Source organism: Rhineura floridana, chromosome 8, assembly GCF_030035675.1.
Source record: "Rhineura floridana isolate rRhiFlo1 chromosome 8, rRhiFlo1.hap2, whole genome shotgun sequence".
Taxonomy (NCBI): Eukaryota; Metazoa; Chordata; class Lepidosauria; order Squamata; family Rhineuridae; genus Rhineura; species Rhineura floridana.
Genome location: NC_084487.1, coordinates 113189645 through 113215139, shown reverse-complemented (window position 1 = coordinate 113215139; position 25495 = coordinate 113189645). Strand labels below are relative to the sequence as shown.

Below are 25495 nucleotides of genomic sequence, written 5' to 3'. Positions count from 1 at the left end.
AATTTTTTCATAATATATAATGGGCAAATGGCAGCCATTATCATACCTGAGGATTAAAAAAAAAAACACGCTTGCATTTTCAGCCTTAAATGCCTAGACTCTAGTTTCCAACACTATGGAATATTTATTTATTAAGGGGATTTATATCCTGCCCTTCCACTGTTAAAAACAAAGCTCAGGGCAGGTTACAAACTTAATGAAAACAATAAAAATACACAATCCATGTAAAAACATAATAAAAAGCACAAAATAGAAACAAACATAAAACAAATCAATGCAGCAGTATAAAAATCCAGCATAAAACAAAAAGCCAGCAAAGTATCAATTAAAAGCAGTATTGTGACTTACAGATTGCCTGTTCCAACAATTAGGAAATGTGAAACGAACACACCACTACACGTTGTAACACAGATAAAAATCAAGATTTCAATATTATCAGTTCAGTCAATCATCTTATCTAAAGGGAGTAGTGTCTGAGCATATGAAAATTGTCTTTAGTACACTGATTCTCACCTATCAGATAAGGGAGGGGGAAAACACAGCCTACTATGATAAAGGCTGGAACTCGATGGAGACTTGAGTGGTGACACCTCTTTTTTTGTGAATTTGTGAATTTTAGAGACCTAGAATTTGTGGCTGCTATTGCTTTTTCTTTTACAACAAATAAAAAACAATAGAATAAAACCATTCAAAATACAGTAAAAATAAAGGTGAACTATTGTAAAAATACATCTTAATTTCAGCAGGCATTTAAATGTTAAAACAGAAGGCACCTGCTGAATCTCTGTTGGTAGAGCATTCCAGAAAACAGGGTCTGATGACACTGAAGGCTCAATTTCATGTGAATGTTAAATGAGCCCCACCAATATGTATGAATAAGAAAACTGATTATGTAATGTTGCGATCTCAGTTGCTACTTTGTGGATCTCCTCATTTATATATGCAGCGGTAACAGTAAGAATAATAGTGACACTTGCTGTCTTTATACTGTCCTTTGAAGAGAGTAATTACTATGTAATTTTGGTGTTTGTCTCTGGAATTGAATTTTATTTGTTTTAAATTGTTCAGAATTTTATTTATGTTTTCAGATATATTCTTCATGTTTCTGTGGATAAAATTATATTTTAAAAATGTGTACAAACAAGCCCTATAAGTTCACAGTTTTTCATATTTTCTTGTTTGTTTGCTATTAATGTAACATATCAGAACCAAAATCGTCATAAATACAGACAATTGTGTTCTTAACTCACAAAATTTGATCTTACCAATTACCATCGATCCCTGCTATTAATCTGCTGAAATATAGCCAATCTATTCCTTACTGAAGTTTCAGAGATTTTTTCAAAAGAAATTGAGGTTTGTTTGTTTTTAAAAAAGAAACTCCTAAGATATTCAAGTCTGCCATCCAATACACACTTACCTGGGAGTGAGTCCCATTGAACCTAATGGAGCTTACTTCTGAGTAGATATGTATTGGATTGCAGCCTAAAGTGATATTGGTTTCTATATATTGATTTCCAACTGTTGGTTTCACAGTTTGGGTTGCCTGAGCTGCAGGTTCTTGGGGTGTGAAGTGATGCAGATTACTGATCTGCATTTCTTATTCCTCTTTAAACAGTGATGCTGGAACTTGCATAATGTTAGACCAGCAATGAATCAAGTGAAGTATTTTGCCAGTATTGAATGCCTGCCCATTTTCTTACACCACTTGTCTTCCTTCTAGTTTAGAAGGAAGAAAATGTGAACTAACAACTGGAACCAATGCAGAAGTGGGCCTCGGAATTGTTCACACACATTCACCACTTCCAGGACTCTGGAAAGCAGGGTATTTCCTCTTGGAAACTTTATTTCATTTAAAGCATTTTATTTTGCTCATTAGACACAGAGGTTTCCATAGTAATTTACATACCGTCAATTAAAACAAGACAGTCCCTGCCCACAGGCTTACAATCTAAAATACATGACACAAAAGAAAAAGGGGAGAAGAAAGAACAACCTTCCTGAGTCCTGTTGGGAAATTGTATAATTCTGTATCCATCTTCTTTTTGCCAAGAGTTACATAGTTTGAGGAAGATCCCCATGATGAGAAATTGTTACATTCAAATTTGACCTAGAACTGGCCCAGCTTTTTTTGTGTGTGTGGGAGGGGGGGAGGAAATAATGGCTTTTGTGTAGGCTGTATTGTCAATGTTTTATTTGTAAAAAAGCATCTCTAAGTAAGGGATGTGAGATGGACATTCAGCAGGTCCTCACCATCAAAAAGTGATGTTTCTCTGCCTGATCCCCTCCATTCATACAAGATAACCAGGAGGAAAGTACTGTGTGCTCCTACAGTACACACACTCTGAAAAGTTGCACCATGACCACAGAAATGCTTCTAGAGTGAACAAGTGCATCATCCATGTCTGTATGCCAAGACATAATTGTGCAGAATTGTGCAGAACAAGCTACTTCTTCACTTTGTAAACCAACTCTGAGACTGTAATTGCTAATGATGATTATTAGAGAGAGAGACATGATAAGAATAATCAATATTGAGTTCTTAGAATTTATCTTCAGAGGCATTATATTATCTAGGTCAGGGCTGGGAAGAAGGTGGATCAGGATCTACTGGTAGATCTCTGGGTTATTTGAAATAGATTGGCGAGGATTTCTTATTCCCAATTGTTTAACAATGGCAACAACAGAATGACACTGTCCCCAAATTGTACTGCTGAAATGAAGAAAAGAAGATGACCAAGAGTGGGGTTTTGTGTGGAAGGACTGTGAAGTTACTTAAAGCAAATTCCTGGGCTCATAATTCTTTAATTCTAAGTGTATATCTTTTGCATCTGGCTCTGGTTGGTGGATCTTCTGGTTCTAGTAAGAAATAAAGTAGATGCTGCAAGCCTGAATTCTGTCTATCCCTACTGTAGGTTTACTTGCCCCATGTAGGAGCCTATTTTATACATACCACTGTTGACCAGAGTGTAGTCCTCTACCCTGCCAGCTCAGTTATATATTTACTTATTTATAAATAAGAGCATTTCTAGGCTACTTTCCAGCTCAAAGCAAGGGAGACCCCAAGTTGATGTGCACTTGCAATGGATATTTTTGTAGGTACATGCCTTTAAATCATAGCATTAAGTACAGCTGATAGCATTGATAATTTGTTTTCATTAACTAGCAGAACAAAGGTTTGGGTGAAAATACATGAGAAATTGATGTGTCCAAGAAAGGCAAGGTGGTAGATAAAACGCAAAAAAATGGAATCATCCTCAGGCATAATGACTTGTCAGTGAGAGACCAAAGATAAGAATCATTCATCTGCCATGGGCATTGATTCTAATCTGCACTAACTGTATGACTGAATTAAACTTCAAAAACATTTGGTTGTCCTTGATGGAAGAGATCACTCTTTGGTCTCTTCGTTAGCAAACTGTTGAATGCCAATTCCACCTGCATTGCCTCTGTTTGGAGTTATTGATCTAAGTGCTTATAGTCCATTAGTAGAGCTAATGGGAAATCACAATGTAATCCCAATTTATTCATTAAACTAATCCTCTTTCTATTACTGATATATGCACTTTATCCTGTAGAAGCTCTACATTTGTTTTTATCCACGTGTTGTGCTGCAAGACTCAACAGTTTCCCCATCAGTTGTACTGTTTAGACAGTGAGTAGGATCCAAACAGATATTTGGGGTAGGGGGATGCCTGAAAGCTTGACCACTAGGATTTTTGATAGCAGCGTCCCATCTGCGGACAATGGGCTGCAGTTCAAGAAACAGAAGACCCCTATGGCATGTGGAAAGTAGTTTTCTTTGGATTCTGGCTGAGATCCATAACAGAAAGCATAGCAAGTGTTAACCCACACACTAAATGATTGGTATTGTTTAGTCTAAATGAGACATATATCTAGTACACAGGGCTGGCCCCAGGCATGCCAGGGCCCTTGGGTACCAGTCTGCCCTGGACCCCTCCACTCCCCTACCGCGATCCGTGGAATGAGCCACGAATCGCAGAACAGGAGCTTCCGAACTGCCCGCCATCCCCCAGCTTCACCTACCTTTCTCTCCGCTGTTTTGTGCGGCTGCGCGCACTGCGCATGCAGGGTTACCATCAATCAAGATGGTGGCTGAGGTTTCCCTAAGGGGCTGAAGCCTCTGCCGCCATCTTGGTTGATGGCAGCAATGTGCGCATGTAGCGTGCAGTGCGCGCAGCCACAAAAAACAGCGGAGAGAAAGGTAGGTGAAGCAGGGGGATGGGGGAGTGGCTCGGAAGCTCCTGTCCTGTGATCCACGGCTCATTCCGCTGCTTGTGGAAGGGGAACGGAAGGGGCCCTGTAGCTTCAGGGGCCCTCAGGCCTGTGCCCCACCTGGCTGCCCTTTAGAACCGGCCCTGCTAGTACACATCCTCTTGTAACAAGGTCTTAAACAAAAATATGTTAACAGCACAATCCTATGTATGTCTACTCTGAAAGAAGCTCCTTTGGGTTGTTTGTATGAATGAACAAGTACGCTCTTCGACTGTTCCACAGTACGAAAACTTTGTTCCTTTCCTGCTCCTGCTGCTGCCGAGGTACTGGGAGCTAAGCCCTTAACTACTTCACCCCAGGATATCTTAAGGCCCACCTTAGGTCATTCACTGAGATAATCTGGGGGAACGCTATTAGTGGTCTGCCATGAACCAGAAGTACGGCTCATGTCAACAAGGAGTCATGTCTTCAGTACTGTGAGCCCAATTCTATGGAATTCCTAATGGGTTTTTTTTAAATATACAAACAATAAGCAAAATATATTCTTTTATCATGCTATAAAGGTTTATAACATTTTAATAGTTTAGTAGCCAGCCAGAACCTTTTTCATTTCAGAGCTGTCTTCTCTGACTATGCTGAGATGTATGGTACAGCTTGAACTCTATAAGATAACACTGAACAGACACTGAACATTCCTGTATAGTAGGGCCCCACTGATATGGCAGGTTACTTCCCAGGCCCCTGCCGAAAAGCGGAAACCACCAGAAAGTGGGGCCCTACTGTATTCCAGCTGCCGCGCTCCATCTGACAGTGATCACTGTCAGCTGGAGCACAGCGGCTGGAGCTCCCTGTGCTACAGCTGATCGACCCGCTGGCACTGCCGTATTAGCGGAATGCCAAACAGTGGGGCGCTGAAAAGCGGGGCCCTACTGTATTCTCCAAGACATAGAAAGGATTGCCTTAACTGAAATGCTTAGCTCATGGCGAAAATGTATTGGTATGTGAAGTTCTGAACATTGCCAAATTGACTAGAACATAATGCAATGCCAATACAATGCCTATGCAGTGCCTATACAATGCCTATGTAATGCTGATGTAATGCTCATGCAATGCCTGTGTAATGCTGATGTGTAACCTCCCGATTCGTTAATGCTAAAGCCTTTGTCCTGGAATGTATAAAAACCCAGGCAAGCAGTGCCATGTTGCAGCTGTCCACTCACTCACAGGGAGACTGACCATGCATACACACGTAACAATAAAGGCCTACTTTTTGCTGCAAGCCTGCGTCTTCAATTTCATCTAGGACCCCTGGTCCAACAAATCCCAAAATTTCCCGTCATTCCCTCCCATTAGAGATCAAGTAGACATAGTTTCAGATGCCAGTCTAAAACAATCTTATTTGAAGAGGCCTTTGTACCATGAAGGGTTTACTCACTGATGTTTTAATTTGTGTGTTAAATTTTGTATATTTTGTATATTGTTTGGGGGGGGGTTGTAAGCCTCTGTGAGACATGGTGAAAAGCAGGGAATAAATAATAAATAATAAAAATATGTGAACCTGAGGGCATGGTCTGTCTCCCCCAAACAAACAAGTGGTAAGTCAAGAACAAACCTTGGTTACAGTTTACACTTTGTTTGGTGCAAGAAAAACCATGAGGTTCGAACATATAAAACTGATTCTGGCCCACTTGCATTGGCTGCCTGTATGTTTCCCAGCTCGATTCAAGGTGCTGGTTTTAACCTATAAAGTCTTACACAACTTAGGACCACAATACCAGATGGAACGCCTCTCCTGACATGAACCCACCCGCACACTATGCTCAACATCTAAGACCCTCCTCCAAGTGCCTACTTCAAGGGAAGCTTGGAGGCTGGCAACAAAGGAGAGGGCCTTCTCAGTGGTGGCCCCCAAATAATGGAATGATCTTCTTGACGAGGTGTGCCTGGCGCCAACACTGTTATCTTTTCGGCACCAGGTCAAGACTTTCCTCTTCTCCCAGGCATTTTAGCATGTGTTTTTAAAGTGTTTTTAAATTGTGTTTTTAAATTGTTTTTTGTGTTTTAAAATTTGTACATTTGTTTTTAATTTTTTAATTGCTGTAAACTGCCCAGAGCGCTTTGGCTAGGGGGGGGGGGTATATAAATGCAATAAATAAATAAATAAATGAGCCCAGGTTCACACTAAGCCAAACTTTGGCTTAGCTCCAGGTAACATGGCAGGAGCAGGGGAGCAGTGAAGCAGCCACAAATTACTTCCTGTGCACTGGTATGTTGGTCTTTCATGCTTGGCCATGATTTGGTGCACCGTTACATGTGAACCAGGCCATTGAGGTCAATCATCTGGGCTTTACTTCCTGCTTCCCCTTTCAGTATCTTAATACATGTCTGGGAGACTGTTGGAAGCATTGTCTATTTCTGTATGGAGCTCTGAAAGTGATGAAATGTGCACAATATCTAATTTCTTTAGGGTGAGTATTCCAGCTAACCAGGCTAATGTGATCTGCCATTTGATAAGATAGAGTTCAGGGAAAGAGTGCCTCCATACATCTCAGTGTATGGCTGGTAGGATAATTTGCATCAGGAAGTTTTTTTTATGAAGTATTAGAACTGATTGCTGATCAACTATAGGCAGCTCCCATCTCTAGTTACATGCAGGTTTGAAGAAAATGTCAGCTAAAATAAACAAACCACAGGGCTGCCTTGACGTTGTCAAGGGATATCTGGAGTCAGCACAATCCAAGCTACAACCCACCCAAAGAAAGTTAATAATAATGAGCTATGATAACAGTTTTAGACCCAAGCCTGAAGGCTTATGAAAGTTGTCAATAGTGATGTGCATACATCTTGCAATGTATGGGGAGATGGGGAGAAAGTTATTTGTTTATTTAAAATATTTCAGTCCCACCCTTCTGTCCTATAGTAGGGCAGGGTGGGGCTTCCCTCCATGCTGTGCTTGGATAAAGGCATAACATCTTCTTGAATTTGAGTTCAAGGGTGCAAAATAATTCTGGATCTTAAGCTGCACTGAATGCTGTTGCCAAACATTTAGCGACAAGGCTGACAAAGATAATCAGAATTGCACTTTCTGATGTAGCTAACAAGGACTGAAGCATGCTTACCAGAAAATAAAGGGCATTTGCTTTGAGGGGTAACGTATCTCAGCATCTCCACTAATTCACAAATGGCAAGAAATGCACCTTTGGGGAACACGACAAAATTCTGCTTTTATGTTACACTGAGGAAACCTCTGAAACAGAACATTTTCAGATTCCTTGAATAACACATGCTCCAAACTAAGCAGGACTTTGGTAATTTATCTTGGCAGTTTGTAACTCATGATGGCATTTACTTATGGTAAAAAACATTGGGGGGAAATCTTGCATTCTGTGGACTTTATGTCTGCTGGTAACAACACAGGGAAAGATCTTAAATGGCCTGTGCCCAGAGGCTGCAATCCTATACAAGGTTGTTCATGCATGCATGCACAGGTCCCACTGACTTCAACTTGGCTTAACGTGAATGCAGCTATGCAGGATTTCAAGTTTATATTGCAAAGGACCTTGAGGCATTTTGAGGCATACTTGTTTGAACAGCTCAGTCTTAACATTTCTAAAGTTGCATGGTCAGCTTGTAAAATGAAGGGAATAAATCTGAAGAGGACAGAAGTGATTATTTCAATGTGATAATTCTTGGTGTTGCAGTTTACCCTTGATTGATTATAGCCAGAAGTTGGATAAGTTAGGAACAGTCCACTTCTCCATCTCTCCCCCTTTCCCTCAAGAACTCATACAAAAGGAATATGTTTTATTTATTTATTTATTTATTTATTTTGTATCCCACTTTTCTTCCAAGGAGCTAAAGGTGACATACAAACATGGTTCTCCCCCTGCTGATTTTATCCTCACAACATCCCTGTAGGTTAGGCTGAGAGACACTGACTGGCCAAAGGTAACCCAGTGAGCTTTATGGCCAATCCAGAGTTGGATTTGAACTCTCATCTCTCAGGTACCAGGCTGAGACTCTAACCACTACCCCACACTGGGATCCTTTGGGAAGAAGGTTGGGATATAAATGTAATAGTAAATAAATAAATAAGGAATAACAAGAATCCTTGACATCAATTGAGGCCACTACAAACTACTGAAATGATCATCACACTTCACCTCATGCAGCAGGGATGAGTGACTTGCCCAGTGGGAAAAGTCAACTGGGTCAGAGCAAAAGAGTGCACAGAGTTTGCAGCACTGCATAGCTCTGTACATCTCTATGCCACCCCAACCTTCCCTCCCTCCCACTGCCAACCACCTCATAAAATAGTTACCACATAAGTGCCAGGGGAAAAAACTGTGATTGTTTGCTTGGGTTTCCTTTCATAATTACTTTTACATTCTTTCCTGATTAACAGTTCCCCACACCAGTCTTACAGAGAGGAGACCAGAAGACTCTTCAGCTGTGGTGCCTTGGGCAACATAGCTAATTGTGGGGAAGCAGTTGATCATGTCTATTTAAGGAGGTCTGTAATCTCCTGACTTTCTTTTGCAGTCTGGTGGCGAGTCACTCACCTGACTATCTACAGGGCAGGATTAGTTGATAGCCAATGGGTCCATTCATGCTTTAATGAAGAAGGACTGTCTTCCCACAATTTGCTCTTTTTTTCATGGAAGACTTAGAAGACACATTTGTCAGGAAGCTAAACAAGAATTTTTATTGACTCTCTCCAACAGGAATAGAACAGCAACTGGTGAGAAAGCTCCTAGTTCTGCCTGCCTGCAACTAGGTCCAGTGCCACCTAGTGAGTGAATATATATAATGACACTATCCACACAGCTAAGTAGCTTGATGCTTTATTCGTTATTTCAAAATTGTACCCCTTAATATAATTAAAAAAATTCTAAGTGGTTCACTTGAAAACAATTAAAATGGTATTCAGTAAAATTTCCTAAAACCAAGATTAAAACAGAGTCATACAGATGGTGGTTTGGGTTTTCAGATTGAGCACTCTTAGATTCACAACAGCAAGATGCATGTGCGTGAAAGGGAGGGAGAGACACAGTAGAATAGTAGTGAGCATCCTGCCCTAGCCCAATCCCAATGGCTGCCTATCTTGAGGGGACCTAGGAAAGTGGTGTACCCTTTGGGCCCAGATGAGCCCTGTGCTCAGAGGCATGGGCTAGTGAGACTTCAAGGACCTCCTCAAGAGACAGTTACAGTGTATAGTTGGAGAAGTTAAAAAAATCATTTCTAAGAAAAATAATAAATTGATCTTCAGAACCAAAAGGCCAAAGCTAATGTAAAGAGAGAGAAACTCCACTTCCATTGCTCTGAAATACATTTTGAGGAGAAGATAGCAATGGAATAGGCAAAAATAAGCAACTGCCCTTGGCTTTAGATCATCTTCCTTCCTTCCTTCCTTCCTTCCTTCCTTCCTTTCAAATTAACCTGCCATTGAACTTATTTGGACTTACTTCTGAGTAGATGTGTTTCCATGTAATGTGTGCTATGTTTCACAACCATGTATCCATCTACTTTTTTAATTGTGTTATGTTTGCTAAAGATTAAGAGAGTGAAACCTGGGACTTGGAATAGTAGCAGAGATAATCATTACTTTTAATCTTAAAATGGGCATGATCTGTATTTCATCAACCAAAATCTTTAAAAGAAAAAATAGTCAATACACTGTTCACTGAAACAAGTGTTTCACCAATTGTGTTGCTCCAGCTTCAAACAGTCAAAGAAAATGGAAATATGACTCTAGATTTTCAAATATGACTATTGATTCTCCACTAATTCATTCTGAAAGGTTTGGAATGCAATTTATAGGCCATTTGTTCTGAGGAATCTTATCTTACAATTTCAGTAAGTACGTTTAAGATACCAAGTTTTTGGAAATTGTGTGTGTAGCACTTCTGGTAAATGGTCTCTGAGTACCTAGAATTGAGGAACTGTTAATAATCAACAATAAAAAGTTAGAGATGGGTATTAGATGTGCTAAGGTCTCCATCTTTTGTTGCTATGAAAAATCAAGACAAAATCAGTCGAAATTATAGAACTGTGGAAAATGAAGTGTAAAGATGGGAGAAAGGATGTACAAGGCAACAAAAACTTGTGCATTATAGGCTTGTTATCAATTCAGCATATTTTGTTATGAGGGTTATCCCCCACACTAATCCAGTTCATAACAAAATGTTAATATGAAACAGTGGGTTCAGTATAATTTATTTGAAGATTGGGCAAGAACAGAGATAAAAGTTCAGCTCAGACTGATCAAAGGGATAGTCAGTCTCTTCACACTACTAGTTGTGGCAGAGCAAAGCAACTAGCAATTGGTAATTCACCCCTGGGGACTCCTTCGTTATGTGTGTATTAGAGTTAAGCCAACCTGGAGAATATTTCCCAGCTCCAGCTCCAGCCCCACCCCCACCCCATTTATTTTCCTGAGAATAGTGTGGAGAATTTCAGGTGCAATTGTGGATCCAGGACATGGTCTGAAGTAGGGATGGGCAAGTATTTCCCTAAAATAAAACTTGGCACTGGACTTCCTGATAGTCCACAGGTTCAGAATCTTTGCGGAACAATCCTGAATGCTGTGAGTTTCCCCGGCATTTCCTGACACTGGATTTAAAAAACAAACAAACCAACTTTGCTTTGCTAATATGAAACTGACCAGCATGCCTCTTTGCTTTGCTGACTTGGAACTAACAAGTCTGTGTCCTTACTCTACTAACCTGAAATTGACCAGCATGTGTGGCTTTGTTGTCACAGTGACAAGCCTGAATCTTTGCTTTGCAGCCTCAGTCTTTGATTTACTCAGCAAGCTCTTTACTTTGCAGCCTGTGCCATTGCTTTGCTCAACCTATTCTTTGGTTTGCAGCCTGTGTCTTTGCTTTTCTCAGCCTGTCTTTGTCTTGCTAATGTGAAACTGACTAGCCTGTGTTTTGCTTTGCTAACATTAAACTGGCAAGCCTGTGTCTTTGCTTTGCTAACATGAAAATGACCAGATTGTGTCTTTTTTTTTTTTGCATTAAAGTGACCTCTGGTTTTGTCCCAGGGCTGGGGAAAAGGTTACAGTATCATTCAGGAGGAGAAGGAGGGGGATTGGCTGGGTGGGCAAAGGAGAATTTTTTTTTACAATATTGTTATTTTGGGGGAGGGGAAAATCAGAATAGTAAAAGCAAAGGATAGAGGGAAAATAACTAATCTGAAATGGAACTGCCTGCCAGTTCGACGGAATGCAGTTGAACAGGCACCAACAAGTGGAGCCCATCCCTAGTATGAAGGCACATGATCCCATCACCTTCTTGAAGCTAAGCAGATTTGGGTCTGGTTAGTGTTTTGATGGGAGACCTGCTGAGAACCACTTACAAATCCCTTCAGGTTCAGTAATGGAATAAATGTGGGATATAAATATAATAAGAAAAAATATTATTGAAGGAAGCAGTGGACTTGAAGGAAGCAATGAATATACACCACAGATAACTAGTTTTGAACATACCATAAGCAGGGAAGTGCACTTCTAAAGACTTGAGCTGTTCTTCACCTGTATTCCATACAAATTTAAGACCTTTCCTGGTGTGAGAAAGTATTTTTTTGTGCCAGTCATGCTAAGATATTTTATCAATTTATTTACTATATTTTTATTCATTTATTTATAAATAATATTTGTATACTGCAATTTCATTTAAAAATCAAAGCATTTTGCAACCATTATAACTATACAATAAAATCCACATAAAATTTTAAAATCACAGATCATCAGCTAATTATTACAGAAGGTGTTTTCTTAATTTTCTGCATAAGCTTGGCAATATAGAAAGGTTTTCAGCAAACACTCAAAGTTTAAAACAGAAGGCACCTGCTGAATCTCTATCGGAAGAGCATTCCACAGGACTGGTCCATGACACTAAAGGCTCACTTTCATGTCAATGTCAAATGAGCCTCACCAACTCAGGGTATGACCAACAATGCTCCTGCAGTTGATCTCAGTGACAGAACTGGTATATAAAGGTTCAGGTAGTCCCTAATGTAATCTGGACCTAAGTTGTTCAGGGCTTTGTAAATTAATACAAGGAGTTTGAACCTGGCTTGGTAGTAGATGGGCAACCAGTGCCAATGTTTCTAACAATGGTGTTTCATGTTGTCGGCTATGTACCCCCATCAGCAGTCTGGCCACCACATCCTGCACCAACTTGAGCTTCCAGGCCAGGCCCAAGGGCAGTCGCACTGAATTGAAGCTATCTCTTACTACAATAAAAGAAAAAACCACAGCCATGTCTGAGTTCTTCAAGATCGGGCAGGACAATGGCTGTTTCTGGACTGAGATAACATTATCATTGCATCCATGCACTAGTAATCTCCAGACTGGATTACTGCAATATGCTGTATGTAGGGTAGCCCCTGAGGTTGGCCTAGAAGCTGCAGCTAGTGCAAAACTATTGTTTGCTTGTTTTCTATCCTGCCCTTACCCCCAGAAGATGCCCAAGGGACAAAAGACTAAAAACATATTTAAAACATCTTTAAAATGAAATATATTGAAAACATCTTTAAAAAAAAATTTTTTTAAATCTTAAAAAGCAAAAACTAGTGCAACAAGCTAATGCAACAAGCTAGTGCAACAATATCAACATCAAATTACATTGCTTCTGAACAATTTAAACAGGCTGTCATCTTGGCTAAGTCCAAGGTGTACAGCTTGGGTCCAGGATGCCTAAAAGATAATCTTCTGGGGCGGCTCAAGACTTCATTGCCTCCATGACAACAATGGGGCTGTCTCAATTTTCTACTGGCCCAATGCATGTATCGGGACATACTCTTGATTTGATCTTCGCCACTGGTCATGGAGATGGTGATCTGGTGGTGGGGTGTTTTTCATCTACCCCATTGTCATGGACAGATCACCGCTTGCTGAGATTTAGACTTACAGTAACTCTTTCCCTCTGCAAAGGTGGAGGACCTGTTAAGTTGGTCCGCTCCCGGAGTATGATGGATCCTGTTGGTTTTCAGACGGCTCTGGGAGATTTTCCGGCTGATAAGACTGATCCTGTCGAGGCCCTGGTCGCACTGTGGAATACGGAGATGACCCGGGCTATTGACACGATCGCTCCCGAGCGCCCTCTCCGGTGTAGAGCTCATACGGCTCCGTGGTATACCCCGGAGCTGAGAGCGATGAAACAAGAGAGGAGGAGGCTGGAGTGCAGATGGAGGCGAACTCCCAATGGATGCAATTATGCTTTGGTAAGTGCCACCAATAAGTTGTATATACAAGCGGTTAGGACAGCGAAAAAGCTTTACTTTGCTGCCTCCATTAGGTCATCTTTATGCCGCCCAGCAGAGCTTTTTAAAGTTGTGCGTGGGCTTTTACACTCTGGCCCTCATGGTACTATAGAAACATCTGAAGCCCGCTGCGATGAAATTGCTGGGCACTTTCAGAATAAGATCGCTTGCATCCGTAGGGACTTGGACTCCGATGTTATGACAGATGATTCCATCGAAGTGTCCGGAGCACGGCCTTGTCCTTCATTATTGGATGAGTTTCAGCTGGTGCAGCTCGAGGAAGTGGACAAGGTGCTTGGAATGGTTCGGGCGACCACATCTGTTCTGGATCCTTGCCCATCTTGGTTAGTGAAAGCTACCAGGGCTCGAACCACCGGCTGGGCCAAGGAAGTGATTAATGCCTCCTTGAGAGAGGGATTAGTCCCTAGTAGTCTCAAGGAGGCAGTAGTGATACCTCTTTTAAAGAAACCTTCCTTGGACCCAGATAATTTGAACAACTATAGACCGGTGGCGAATGTCCCTTTTTTGGGCAAGGTTTTGGAGCGGGTGGTTGCCAGCCAGCTCCAGGCACTCTTGGATGAAACCGATTATCTAGATCCGTTTCAATCCGGTTTTAGGCCCGGTTTTGGCACCGAAACAGCCTTGGTCGCCCTGTATGATGACCTATGTCGGGAGCGAGACAGGGGGAATGTGACTCTGTTGATTCTCCTTGATCTCTCAGCGGCGTTTGATACCATCGACCATGGTATCCTTCTGGGGAGACTCGCGGAGTTGGGAGTTGGGGGTACTGCATGGCAGTGGTTCCGCTCCTACTTCGTGGATCGTTGCCAGAAGGTAGTGCTTGGGGAACATCACTCGATGCCCTGGACTCTCCATTGTGGAGTCCCTCAGGGTTCAGTTTTGTCCCCCATGCTTTTTAACATCTATATGAAGCCTCTGGGTGCAGTCATAAGCAGTTTTGGAGTGCGTTGCCATCAATATGCTGATGACACGCAGCTCTATTTCTCCTTCTCATCTTCTTCAGGTGAGTCTGTTGACGTGCTGAATCGTTGCCTGACCGCGATAATGGACTGGATGAGAGCTAATAAACTGAGACTCAATCCAGACAAGACCGAGACACTGTTGGTGAACGCCTTCCCTGCTCAGATGGTGGATGTTCATCCTGTTCTGGATGGGGTTACACTCCCCCTGAAAGAACAGGTTCGTAGTTTGGGGGTTCTTTTTGACCCTTCCTTGTCTCTCGAGGCTCAAGTGGCCTCGGTGGCACGGAATGCGTTTTACCATCTCCGTCTGGTAGCCCAACTACGCCCCTATCTGGATGGTGACGAACTTGCCTCAGTTGTTCATGCTCTGGTAACTTCGAGATTGGATTACTGTAATGCACTCTACGTAGGGCTGCCCTTGAAAACAGTCCGGAAGCTTCAGCTAGTGCAGAACGCGGCAGCTAGACTACTGACGAGGACCAGTCGGTCTTCGCACATAACTCCTGTTCTAGCTCGGCTACACTGGCTACCTATTTGTTTCCGGGCAAGATTCAAGGTGCTGGTTTTGACCTATAAAGCCTTACACAGCGCGGGTCCGCAATACCTTGTGGAACGCCTCTCTCGCTGTGAACCTACCCATTCACTTCATTCTGCATCTAAGGCCCTCCTCCGGGTACCAACCCATCATGAAGCCCGGAGGGTGGTTACTAGATCTAGGGCCTTTTCTGTGGTGGCCCCTGAGCTGTGGAATAGCCTCCCCGAAGAGGTACGCCTGGCGCCTACATTACTATCTTTTCGGTGCCAGGTAAAGACCTTTTTATGCTCCCAGGCGTTTTAACTATTTCAATTTTTAATTTTCAATCTTTTAAAATGTATTTTGTTTTTAGTTTGTGATGTTTTGTTTTTCTATTTGTGTCTTGTGTATGTTTTTGTTTTTACCATTATGATGTACTGTATTTTACCCTTGTTTGTTCACCGCCCTGAGAACTATTTTGCTATGGGCGGTATATAAATTGAACGAAATAAATAAATAAATAAAATCTCACCCCTTATATACCCTTATGTACCCAACCAATCTCTTTGATTTGTAGAAGAGGGCCTCCTGAAGAGACCATCTAATCAGAAGGCCCACTCCATTTGATGAAGCAATCAGACTTTTAGTGTGGTGGCACATACACTTTGGACTCTCTCCTGTTACATATCAATCAGGTGTCATCTCTATTATGTTCGTTTTTCAACAAGCCTTTTAAGTGAAGATTTTTATCCCAGTTTGTATCTGTATTGGAATTGAAATTGTTATGTATATTTATATTGTTAAATCACTTTGTTAAATCAAGAGTGAAATAAGTAATAAAATAAACAATATTCCATCATATTGAATTATAGAGCCACTAGGCATAGTACCTTTTGTTAATGTACCACCATTACAAAAACATCTGTTCTATATAATATTGTTGCAATGTCAAGAACTCTGTTGTTAAATTTCTTAATTACCTCTCTGCAGTATGATCAGTAAGCTGGCTGAGCATTACATGCATTCACCACTACTTTTTATGGCTTGTATATATAGTTTATGTGCTTGTAGTAATTATGCATCATACACTGTGCAACTGGAAAGTAGACATGAATGTTTTGTAGCTATCCAGGGTTGTCATAGATTCACATAGAGAACCTGCTACAGAAAGCAGCTGAATGTGCGAATGTGTCTTCAGGAATCACATGTTTAAGAGTCACCTAGGAGCTTTCTAGCATTTTGGATTTCTTAAATATGGATTATATGCTTGCCTAGCCATCTCTCATGTATTAGTGCAATGGTTTGTTAACTAGTTTGGATGAAGGCAGGGTTTTCAGTACTTTGAAAAAGTGAGGTAGAACCATGTTATGTTCTACTTATTTGTTATTTGTTTTTTCTGTTATGTTTTAGCATTTTTGCATTACACTACAGAACATATGGATTTTTATTATTAATATATTTTGTCTAGGAATGTGTAAGAATTAGCTGTGTCATACATTTTTTCATTCAATAGGCTATGAAGAGACTCCACTTTTCAATAAAGTTGTCACACTGTCCAATCTGTCTTATCCTAATGACGCTGGTCAGTTTAACCATTTGCGCAAAGTCCCAAGTTTTAATTAGCCCATCTTCCAATTTCTTGAATTTCCCCATGCTTGCACTATGATCATGAAGGCTGCACTTAGTAAAGGAATAATCATTTCTTGGGGGGTTTTGTCAGCTATCTTGGGCACTTTTATAAGAGAAAGGCAGAATACAAATTTCCACGTAAATAAATAAATAAAGTATGCAAGCACTTACACAAGCTGGCCTGGGGCTAGGGCCAGCAGGGGAATGTACATATAAGTGCAAATATCTTGCTAGTACAGCATTCGTAGAATGCACATTCCACTCTCAATTTGAATGTGTATTCCCATCCACAACTCGAGGAACTAACTAACATGCATGTACCAGTCTTCTGCTATCAGGCATAATGGTTTGCACAACTGATTTTTCAGTAAAGATATCCAAAACATCCCACAGACGTTTTATGGATATCTGAGTCTGAGGAGAGAGGCAAAGCTGAAAACTATGTGGAAATTAAGTGGCCAAATTCACCCAGCCCTATTTCTGGTCTTTTTGCCCTCTTTTCCTTTTGTCCTAGACAACTACTACGGTACTCCAAAGCCTCCAGCAGAGCCAACCCCATTACTGTTAAATGTAACAGACCAGTTACTCCCTGGTGCAACACCCAGCGCAGAAGGCAAACGCAAAAGAAATAAGTCGGTGAGCAATATGGAGAAGACTGGAATAGAGCCTCCAGAGGAAGAGGAGGAAGAAAGGGCTGTCGTCAATGGAAATGACATGGCAATAACACCAGGTCAGTGCTTTTCCCCTTGTTTCACACCTAGATTTTTCAGTTCCTTGCCTTTGTGGCTAAAGGCAAAACTGGAGTGATGGTACAGTAGCCGCATTGTGGGAAATGTATATGGTAGCTAACCCCAGCTATCCAGTGCTGCTGAGAGGACCAGACTAGACATTTTTTAATGGGAAACCCAGAAAAGGCAACAGCAGTGGGGCCTACTGGACCCTGGCAGTTGCCCAAGGATGCCTTGTATCTAGAGGTACTATCTTTTTGACCAGCTTCTACAGCTGTACAGTGGCTGAATATACAGATATGACTAATGTGTATCACCATGCTGTGAAGGTCACCTGTAGATTTGGCAGATCAAGTTGCTAAAAGCACAGGTGCAGGCCAGTTTTTTTTCCCCTGGTCAGTCTGTTACCCTTCTCACAGCTTACGGTTTACAGCTGGGGTGGAGAGACCCTGTGTGCTCCTAATTGTTCATTTTCAGCCACGTCTCTACCTTGGCAAAGGTGAGTTGGATATGGCAGGCCTCTGGCTGAACTGACTACTAAGACTCTCCTCTGCCGGAGGTCTTCCAAGGAAGCCCAGCCTGACATAAGGCGAGTGAGCAGAAGCTGGCAGAAGCCCTGATTAAATGTCCCAGAGGCATGTAGGCGGAGGGGCTGATGGGGGGACTTATGCAATATCTAGGTCCCATTTGGCCCCCTTCCATGGCCCTCCATCGTGACAGCCAGTAGGCTGGAAAAAGAGGTAGTGGAAGGAAACATGAGTGGCAGCTGGATTTGGCAGCCCCTTCCGCCAGCTCTGCCTCCACTGGTTACACTCCCACAGGCCTCCAGCAAGTTAGATTGCTCTGCCCAGTGTCATGAGTCCTGTGGAAAGGATGTGGAGTGATGATGATGATGATGATGAGAAGACATACTTGGATTTGGGGTATGACTCTAGTGATACACCACCAGACGCGTTGAGTTTGAAGGCTCCCGCATAGCTGACAGTGACAACTCTGTTCCTGTGGGTCCAGTTACCATTGTGGAGGCACAGCCTGATCAGGAAGTTGCCTCTCCAACTTTCCTTTGCCCCCCCTTCCTCACTCATGCCACCGCCGCCACTGCCACCACACAGCCCCTCTTTTGAGGAGGATGTGGATGAAGTGGTCCAGCCACCCTCATCTCAGACATGTAGGCTGTGGCACCGGCAGGCCCAAAGATTTGCCACTGTCCCTCTGAAGAGGAATGCACATATGTGCACACACTCCCAACAGTGACACTTTCCTCATGCAAGTAGGGGCCCACCCATACATACTTAAGGAGGTGTGTCTAATTGCTGTGACAGCACCTTAGTGCAGTGTAGTCATGCCTAGTTATTCCTAGTAATGATGCTGAATTCTGTGTAACCTGTAAGCTGATTCATGAAGCACTCTGAACCGAAACTTTCCATGAAATGTACTAAAGAAAAGCACATCCATGTGTCTGTGTCTCTATCTTCAACTGGGGGTAGGACACCCAGTATCACACACCAACCTGGGACTATGCCCCATTGAATATCTCTGTAGGATTGTGGTATAAGTTGATTTATTGGCAGGGGGCTGCCTTCATGTGTGTTGCGTGGTTTCACTTGCTCATTTGAGTCACTAGAAGCCATTATTTGCCGTAATGGGACTATTGTGTAGTGTACTTAGACTGCTTTCATACATGGGGCTTATTGCATCAGTTCTGCAGATGAAAACGGTAGCAGTTCTGTCCCAATTTCTCAAATTCCTTTCATACTGCAGTGCCTGTTACGTTAAGGAACCATGGCTTTTTCGGCCAATATACCACACACTGCTACAATGAACAATGCCTTGTTTTCGTCCCTCACCCGTAATACACATGCACACTGTAATCCCCCATAATTCACTGCATGAGTTAGTGTTTGGACACGGGGGGTGGGAAAAGGAGGAAAGGGAAGCTGCTATCTGTGTCTGTGCCAGAATACCGGTACAATTTTCCTCAGGCAAAAAAAAAATGGATGCATGCCTAAAGGGCAGGAATACATTGCATACCAGAATGCCTGTCATGTGAGCAGCTGTAGCTAGCGCAAAACTCCCACAATTTTCTGGGTTCCCAAGCTTGCAAATGGATTATTTCCAGAATAATTTATCATGGAAATGTACACTAAACGTTCACTAGATTCCACTAGATTTCTGGATCTAGCTTTTCCGTCATGTGGAAAATCAAATAAAATGTTCAAATTACCAAGTAAGGAATTGTCAGACTAATGGAATATAGTGCAGTGTGAAAGCAGCCTTACTCTCTGATAGTCTCACACCGTAGTCTGGATTGTGTGGTTGTTCTCTCAGGCCTGGTTTTCTGATGGGGAGAAAGAAGGTAACAAACCCAGAGCAGACCCTGGTATTAGAGGTTTAATGGTTAACGGCCACAAACACCTTATTAACCTCTTTGCAGACAATGTACTTCTATTTTTACAAGAACATCAGTCTGCACTCCCACGACGTCAGCTCCACTTAGCTAACTTTAAAGAAGCTGCAGGGCTGAAATCAATTATGGAAAGTTGGAGATTTTTCTGCATTAATTTTCCTCCACAACCACAGGCTCACTTGCATGATGTATTTGGTCTCCCATTGGTTTTTGGTGGTTTTAAATATCTAGGTGTTACTATTACCAAAGATCCAAAGCATTGATAAAACACAACTTCGATCCTCTAATAAAGTTCAGTTAATAAAACTGAACTTTATTCTTGGAAAAACCTCTCCCTCTCTTGGCTTGGCAGAGTTGCTGCAGTGAAAATGGCCATTCCGCCCAAATTCCTCTTTTTTTTCCAAACTCTCCCCATTTACGTCCCAGGATGAGACACTTCTGCAGAAGTATCCCAGTCTGTGTCTGTGTTGGAATTCCTTTTTAATATGTTTTTAAACCGTTTTTTTAATGTTTTTAACCGTTTTTTTTTTAAAGATGTCTTGAAAGCTTTTTAACAAATGTTTTTAAAGATGTTTTGTTTTAATGTATTTTAAAGTCTGTTCTTATGATGTTTTAAAGTGTTTTTAGAGCTTTTGTGTGCCGTCCTGGGCTCCTGCTGGGAGAAAGGGCGGGATATAAATAAAATAATAAATAAATAAAAGTGGCAGCAAATGCTTGACTCTTACTGTAACAACAGTAAACGCTCACGCTTAAGCAAAGCAGTCCTCTATTGCTCAAGCGATAAGAGGAGTTTTGGCTTGCCAAATTTGTAGCTATATTATGAAGCATCACAGATTAAGCAATTAATCCAGATGGTCCACTTTGACCTAAGTACACCCTGGATTTCAATGGAAATTACTTTGGATATGAAATGACCATCATTACAATCACTCTCCTTCTTACCATTATCCAAAAGTGTTATTTCCTCAACCATACGTCCCTACTTACACGCCACCCTGAAAGTCTGGACATAGTGGGTCCACAAACTAGTGCCTTGGCCATCCCCTCCGCTTCTGTTTTTAGATCATCCCAAATTTCACTATCTCGACAAATATAAACAATTTGAAGGCTGGGGGCAGAGGCGATTGCTGACAATGCAAGATTTGTCTGATCGAGGAAGACGTTTACAAATCTCTGAATTAGAAAAATGAGGCTCTGGTTTAGGGATCAACTGGTATAGAATTTTACAAGTATCCTCCTTTATAAACACAATTTACAGAACCAAAGGTTCACCGCTGTCTCTGGCATCGTATGAAGTTCTGTGGAAACCAGGATCTTCCAGTCAGAAAGGTGTTATCTCTATGATTTATAGCCTACTATTAGAATTTAAATATAGGAAGGAAAATTCAGCACATAAAGCTTGGGCTAAAGATCTGAGGAAAGAGACTGTAGAGGAGGACTGGGACAATATATGGCAGGTCCGCATTCTCAAGCCACCTCAGCTCTTATTAAGGAAAAATCATTGAAATTTATACATTGATTTAATGTAGGTTAATTGATTAAATACATTGATTTGCCCCAGTCAAACTTAATTTTATCAATCCTTCGGTCTCCCCTCTGTGCTGGAGGGGATGCTCACTCCATGGTTCTTTCCTACATTTATGATGAGATTGTACTAAAGCGAAACAATTCTGGTGTGATGTTTTTGAAGTTCCTAGCAAAGTTCTTAAAACTACAGTTACTCCAGATCTGGCTCAGCACTCCTTTCTATTAAAGGGGATTCTGATATTCCTAAAACTCAGATGTCTCTCCTGTCCATATTCCTGTTTGTAGTGAGACTTGAAATAGCCAAAAATTGGAAGGGAGCAGAACATCTGTAGATTAAAAAATGATTTACTAGACTCTGGCAACTTGCCCTGGATGAAAAGCTAACTCAACAGCGAAAGAAAGCTTGGGGGGAGACTTCTTCCTATAAATTCACTCCAATATGGTACCCTTTGATATGTTATGCTATTGAAGATGGAGCAGACACAAGGCCACCTTTATCCTCCTCCTCCTTTTGGTGGGATGTACGTCCTGCTTTTTTATTTTACTAACTCATTTGTTAGTATTTCTTTTGTTTTAGTGTAAAACTGTTGCTGAAGGTACCCTCTCTTTTATTTACATAGAGTGACATGTTTGTTGTACTTTGGTTGTTGTTTTCTTTGTTTGTCATTATATTTACTGAAAATCTCAATAAAATGTTATCTATTAGCAAAAGGGGAAAAAAACTACTTTGTTCCATGACCTGTAAAAACCAAGATTCTATAAATACACTGAGGAGTAGCAAGCAAGTCATTTCTCACACATTACTTTACAATGATTATTAAAGTTAAAAAAGGCAAGATGACAGAATGCCTGGAATTTCACTTCCACGAGATGAAATGGTTTTGCAGTAACCAAACTAGCCAGAAGCGAAAGGGAATATTTTATTAATTCTTCTTTGTGCCACTGCTGGGCAGGGCCGGATTAAGCTGAGGAGGGCCCCTAGGCTGATTGGTGTTTGGGGGCCCCTATCCCCATGCTTCACCTTCCTTTCCGTTGTCTTTTGCGGTGCATGCAGGTTTGCCATCAATCAAGATGGCGGCCGAGGTTTCCCTAAGGAGCTGAAGCCTCTGCTGCCATCTTTGTTGATGGCAGCAATGCACGTGTGTAGCACGCATGCATGTCATCAGCCAAGATGGTGGCAGAGGCTTCAGCCCCTTAAGGAAACCTCGGCCGCCATCTTTATTGATGGCAAATCTGCGCACTGCAAAAAACAACAGAAAGGTAGGTAAAGCGGGGGGATGGCGGTCTGCTGATGCTTCCACGGATGGCGGAAGGAGAATGGAGGGCCCCCTGTAGCTCCAGGGACCCTCAGGCCAGTGCCCCACAGGCCCCCAAGAGCTCCGGACCCCTAGGCTTCAGCCTACTAAGCCTAATGGATAATCCAGCCCTGCTGCTGGGACAGAATTGGAAGAAATAATATTAATGTCTGTTTCTTGATTCCTTGTGATGGAATTTTGTTTGATGTTCTGAAAAGGGAGAGACGAGAGTAAAAATCTCCATTTATTGCTTTTTTGTTTATTTATTATTATTTACATTCGTTGGTCATTCTTCTCACCAAGGTAACCCAAAGCAATTTACATTAACCATTTAAAAACAGCAGAACCAGTAAAACCTAAAAACACTTCTGACAATTAAAACCAGTTGCAGTCGATGGGTGAAATAATACGCAGACAACAGCAGCTATGGTTGAACAAAGGGCCACTTTATTAAATTATAACAAAACCTTAAAGCGACCTGCAGAGGGGAAACCTAAGTGCGGGAACTAACTATAGGCAAGTAGCTTGACCTACAGCTCTCGGGCGACCAGCCCCTGCTGGGGCAAAGAGCAAGCCCCCTTTTGCTTACCCCCTGCCCCACCCACACCTTGTAGGCGAGTAGGGAGGCCTCCCCATGTCACCCCCCTGGGGCCATAGAACCCTCGGGTGGATGAGATAAGTTGGCCCCAAAAGCAGCCCATATGCTGCCCTCGGGCCATAAAACCCTGAGAGACAGGCCTCCAGAACCACCAATCATCTCCAAAGGTGCCTAAGGGGGCCACCTAGCTGTTGTTACCTACTTCCCTTCCAGCACCTTACCGTATCCGTGTCCCCAAACTTGCCCAACAGTAGGGCATCAATTTTAAAGCCAGAATAGCCAAATTAGCCAAAACAACCTAATAATCGCAACACCCTCTAACCAATTCTCTCCTTCCCAAAGAGTGTGAAGTAGGCAAAAAACCTGCCCGCCAACGAGGGTGGGCAGGATAAAAATTCCTACTCAGCCCCGAAGTGACCCTGGTCACACTATACAAAGAGGGAGGGTGGGACGGGCATCACGAGCCAAGAGGAAGGAAGAGGGGGCGGCACTGGCTTAAACAAGCCTTTATCGCTTTGCCCCCTCTGTGCAGTATGTCGCGCACATCATTTTACTTCCAATGGCTTCGCCCCCTTAACCACAACTATGCTCCACTCCCCAGGCTTTGCGCAGGTAAGCGGAGTGGGCTTTAAGATAAACACCAAGACAAATAAATACAAATGAAGAGCAGGTACACAGACAGATATCAGAACTATTTCCATCACACTTAGCATGTCTGTCTGTCTTCACCTATACTGCTAACCTCTGCATCTTCAGCTAACCTCTGCACCTTCAGACTACTTTCTCATTTCTCTGCTCCATTATCTCCCAAGCATACTTTTCATAAATAGTTTTCCTCCCATGTCTGGACAGCTAATTTAAAGCACCTGACAACTACAGACCACACAAGGACTTTACCCATGCTCATACTCATCATTACTAGAAATGGTGTAGCATTGCTGCAAATGAGGAAGCCTCTGGTTCAATTCAATAGGTCCCTATTGTCAATATGAGGATGATAGCAATAATATGGACCTACCTTACAAGAGTCCTGTAAGGATGACATAATAATTTATAAGAAGTGCTTTGATCATTGATAAGAAGTACTATATTAATGCTTACCTGTTGTTGTTGTTATAGATGGCATACAATCCAAAGGAATGATTGTGGGGATAATTTTATAAAGCATTGGACAACGAAATTGTGAACCAGCAGCGTGAAAAGCATTTGAACTAGCACCTCCCTGTTGGGGTGAATGTTAGTCATCAACTACCAACCTCCCATTTAAAAAAATGTCATGTGAAGGCCAGATTTGTACTGTCTTTATTTCCCAGGTTTGCAGCAGTTTAATTTGTGAAAGTAGGTCACCCAAATATGCGAGAATGTTGCCACTGGTTACACGAAGGAATCCTTTTTAATCATGGAAGCCTTTGCCTATCTTTAATATATTGACTTAAGTTATCTGTAGTCAAATTTTACATTTTTTAAAAAAGCTTTCATTAGATGCACCCAGGCAAGAGAAGAAAAATCTTTATGAAGCCAAAACTATATACTTTCCCAACTTTTCTTCAGTTAAACTGTGGATTGTCTCCATCAGAACCCATAGCTTAGGTAGTAAGGAGTTGGTTTTTATACTATTTTATTTATGAGTTGGTTGGATTGTAGGTTGTATAATTGTTGTATAATTGTTATTTTTTATTGTTTGCCCCCTTGTATTTCTTTTGAAAAGTAAAAGGAATATGTTTTTAAAATAAAATAAATATGCACCAAGGCACTTTAGACTTTTAGTTCCTTATTCCAAATATGAATGTTGCCCTTCTCTTAGATGGCTGACTGGCTCCTTCCCACAATGAGGAGGCCTGGCAGAATTTGAACTTCTAATTCACTGTGTTTTGTTGTTTTGTGTTTCTTTCCTGCTTCAGCCTAGATTTAATATTTTCACTGAGAATGAAGCCCTCAGATTTTTTGACTGCATTACTACAGTTGCTACATCTGTAGCATAGGAATGACACATATGTCTTGACATACATGTCTTCTCTTGTGCAGAATCAAGTGAACATGAAGAGAAGAGTACAGGTGCCTCAGGTGAAACTTCCTCGCAGCCTTATCCTGCACCCGTATATAGCCAACCTGAAGAGGTAAAGGAGGATATGGATGTATCAAAGCAACCAAAACTGGAAGAAAATGATGAATTGGGCCCATTGCCTGACAATTGGGAAATGGCTTACACAGAGAAGGGAGAAGTCTACTTTATTGAGTAAGTACTATATAGTTGAAAAAAGGCATGTGTCATGAATAAGATGAACTACAGTGTCAGCAGTGCAATTCT

General features: G+C 41.8%; 1 protein-coding gene across 24 annotated transcripts in view; it reads left to right on the top strand.

Annotated features, from left to right (window-relative positions):
* MAGI2 (membrane associated guanylate kinase, WW and PDZ domain containing 2) overlaps window positions 1-25495 on the top strand; it is a 1014264-nt gene that overhangs the window by 618714 nt on the left and 370055 nt on the right. For 23 of the 24 annotated variants that reach the window (XM_061582129.1, XM_061582109.1, XM_061582110.1 and 20 more), the window contains 2 exons: window positions 17147-17362; window positions 25213-25423. In XM_061582129.1, the coding sequence (XP_061438113.1) occupies window positions 17147-17362; window positions 25213-25423 (427 nt within the window). Of the gene's footprint in view, window positions 1-1739; window positions 1826-17146; window positions 17363-25212; window positions 25424-25495 lie in introns of those variants that run through there. The other variant, XM_061582121.1, reaches the window with a different exon arrangement.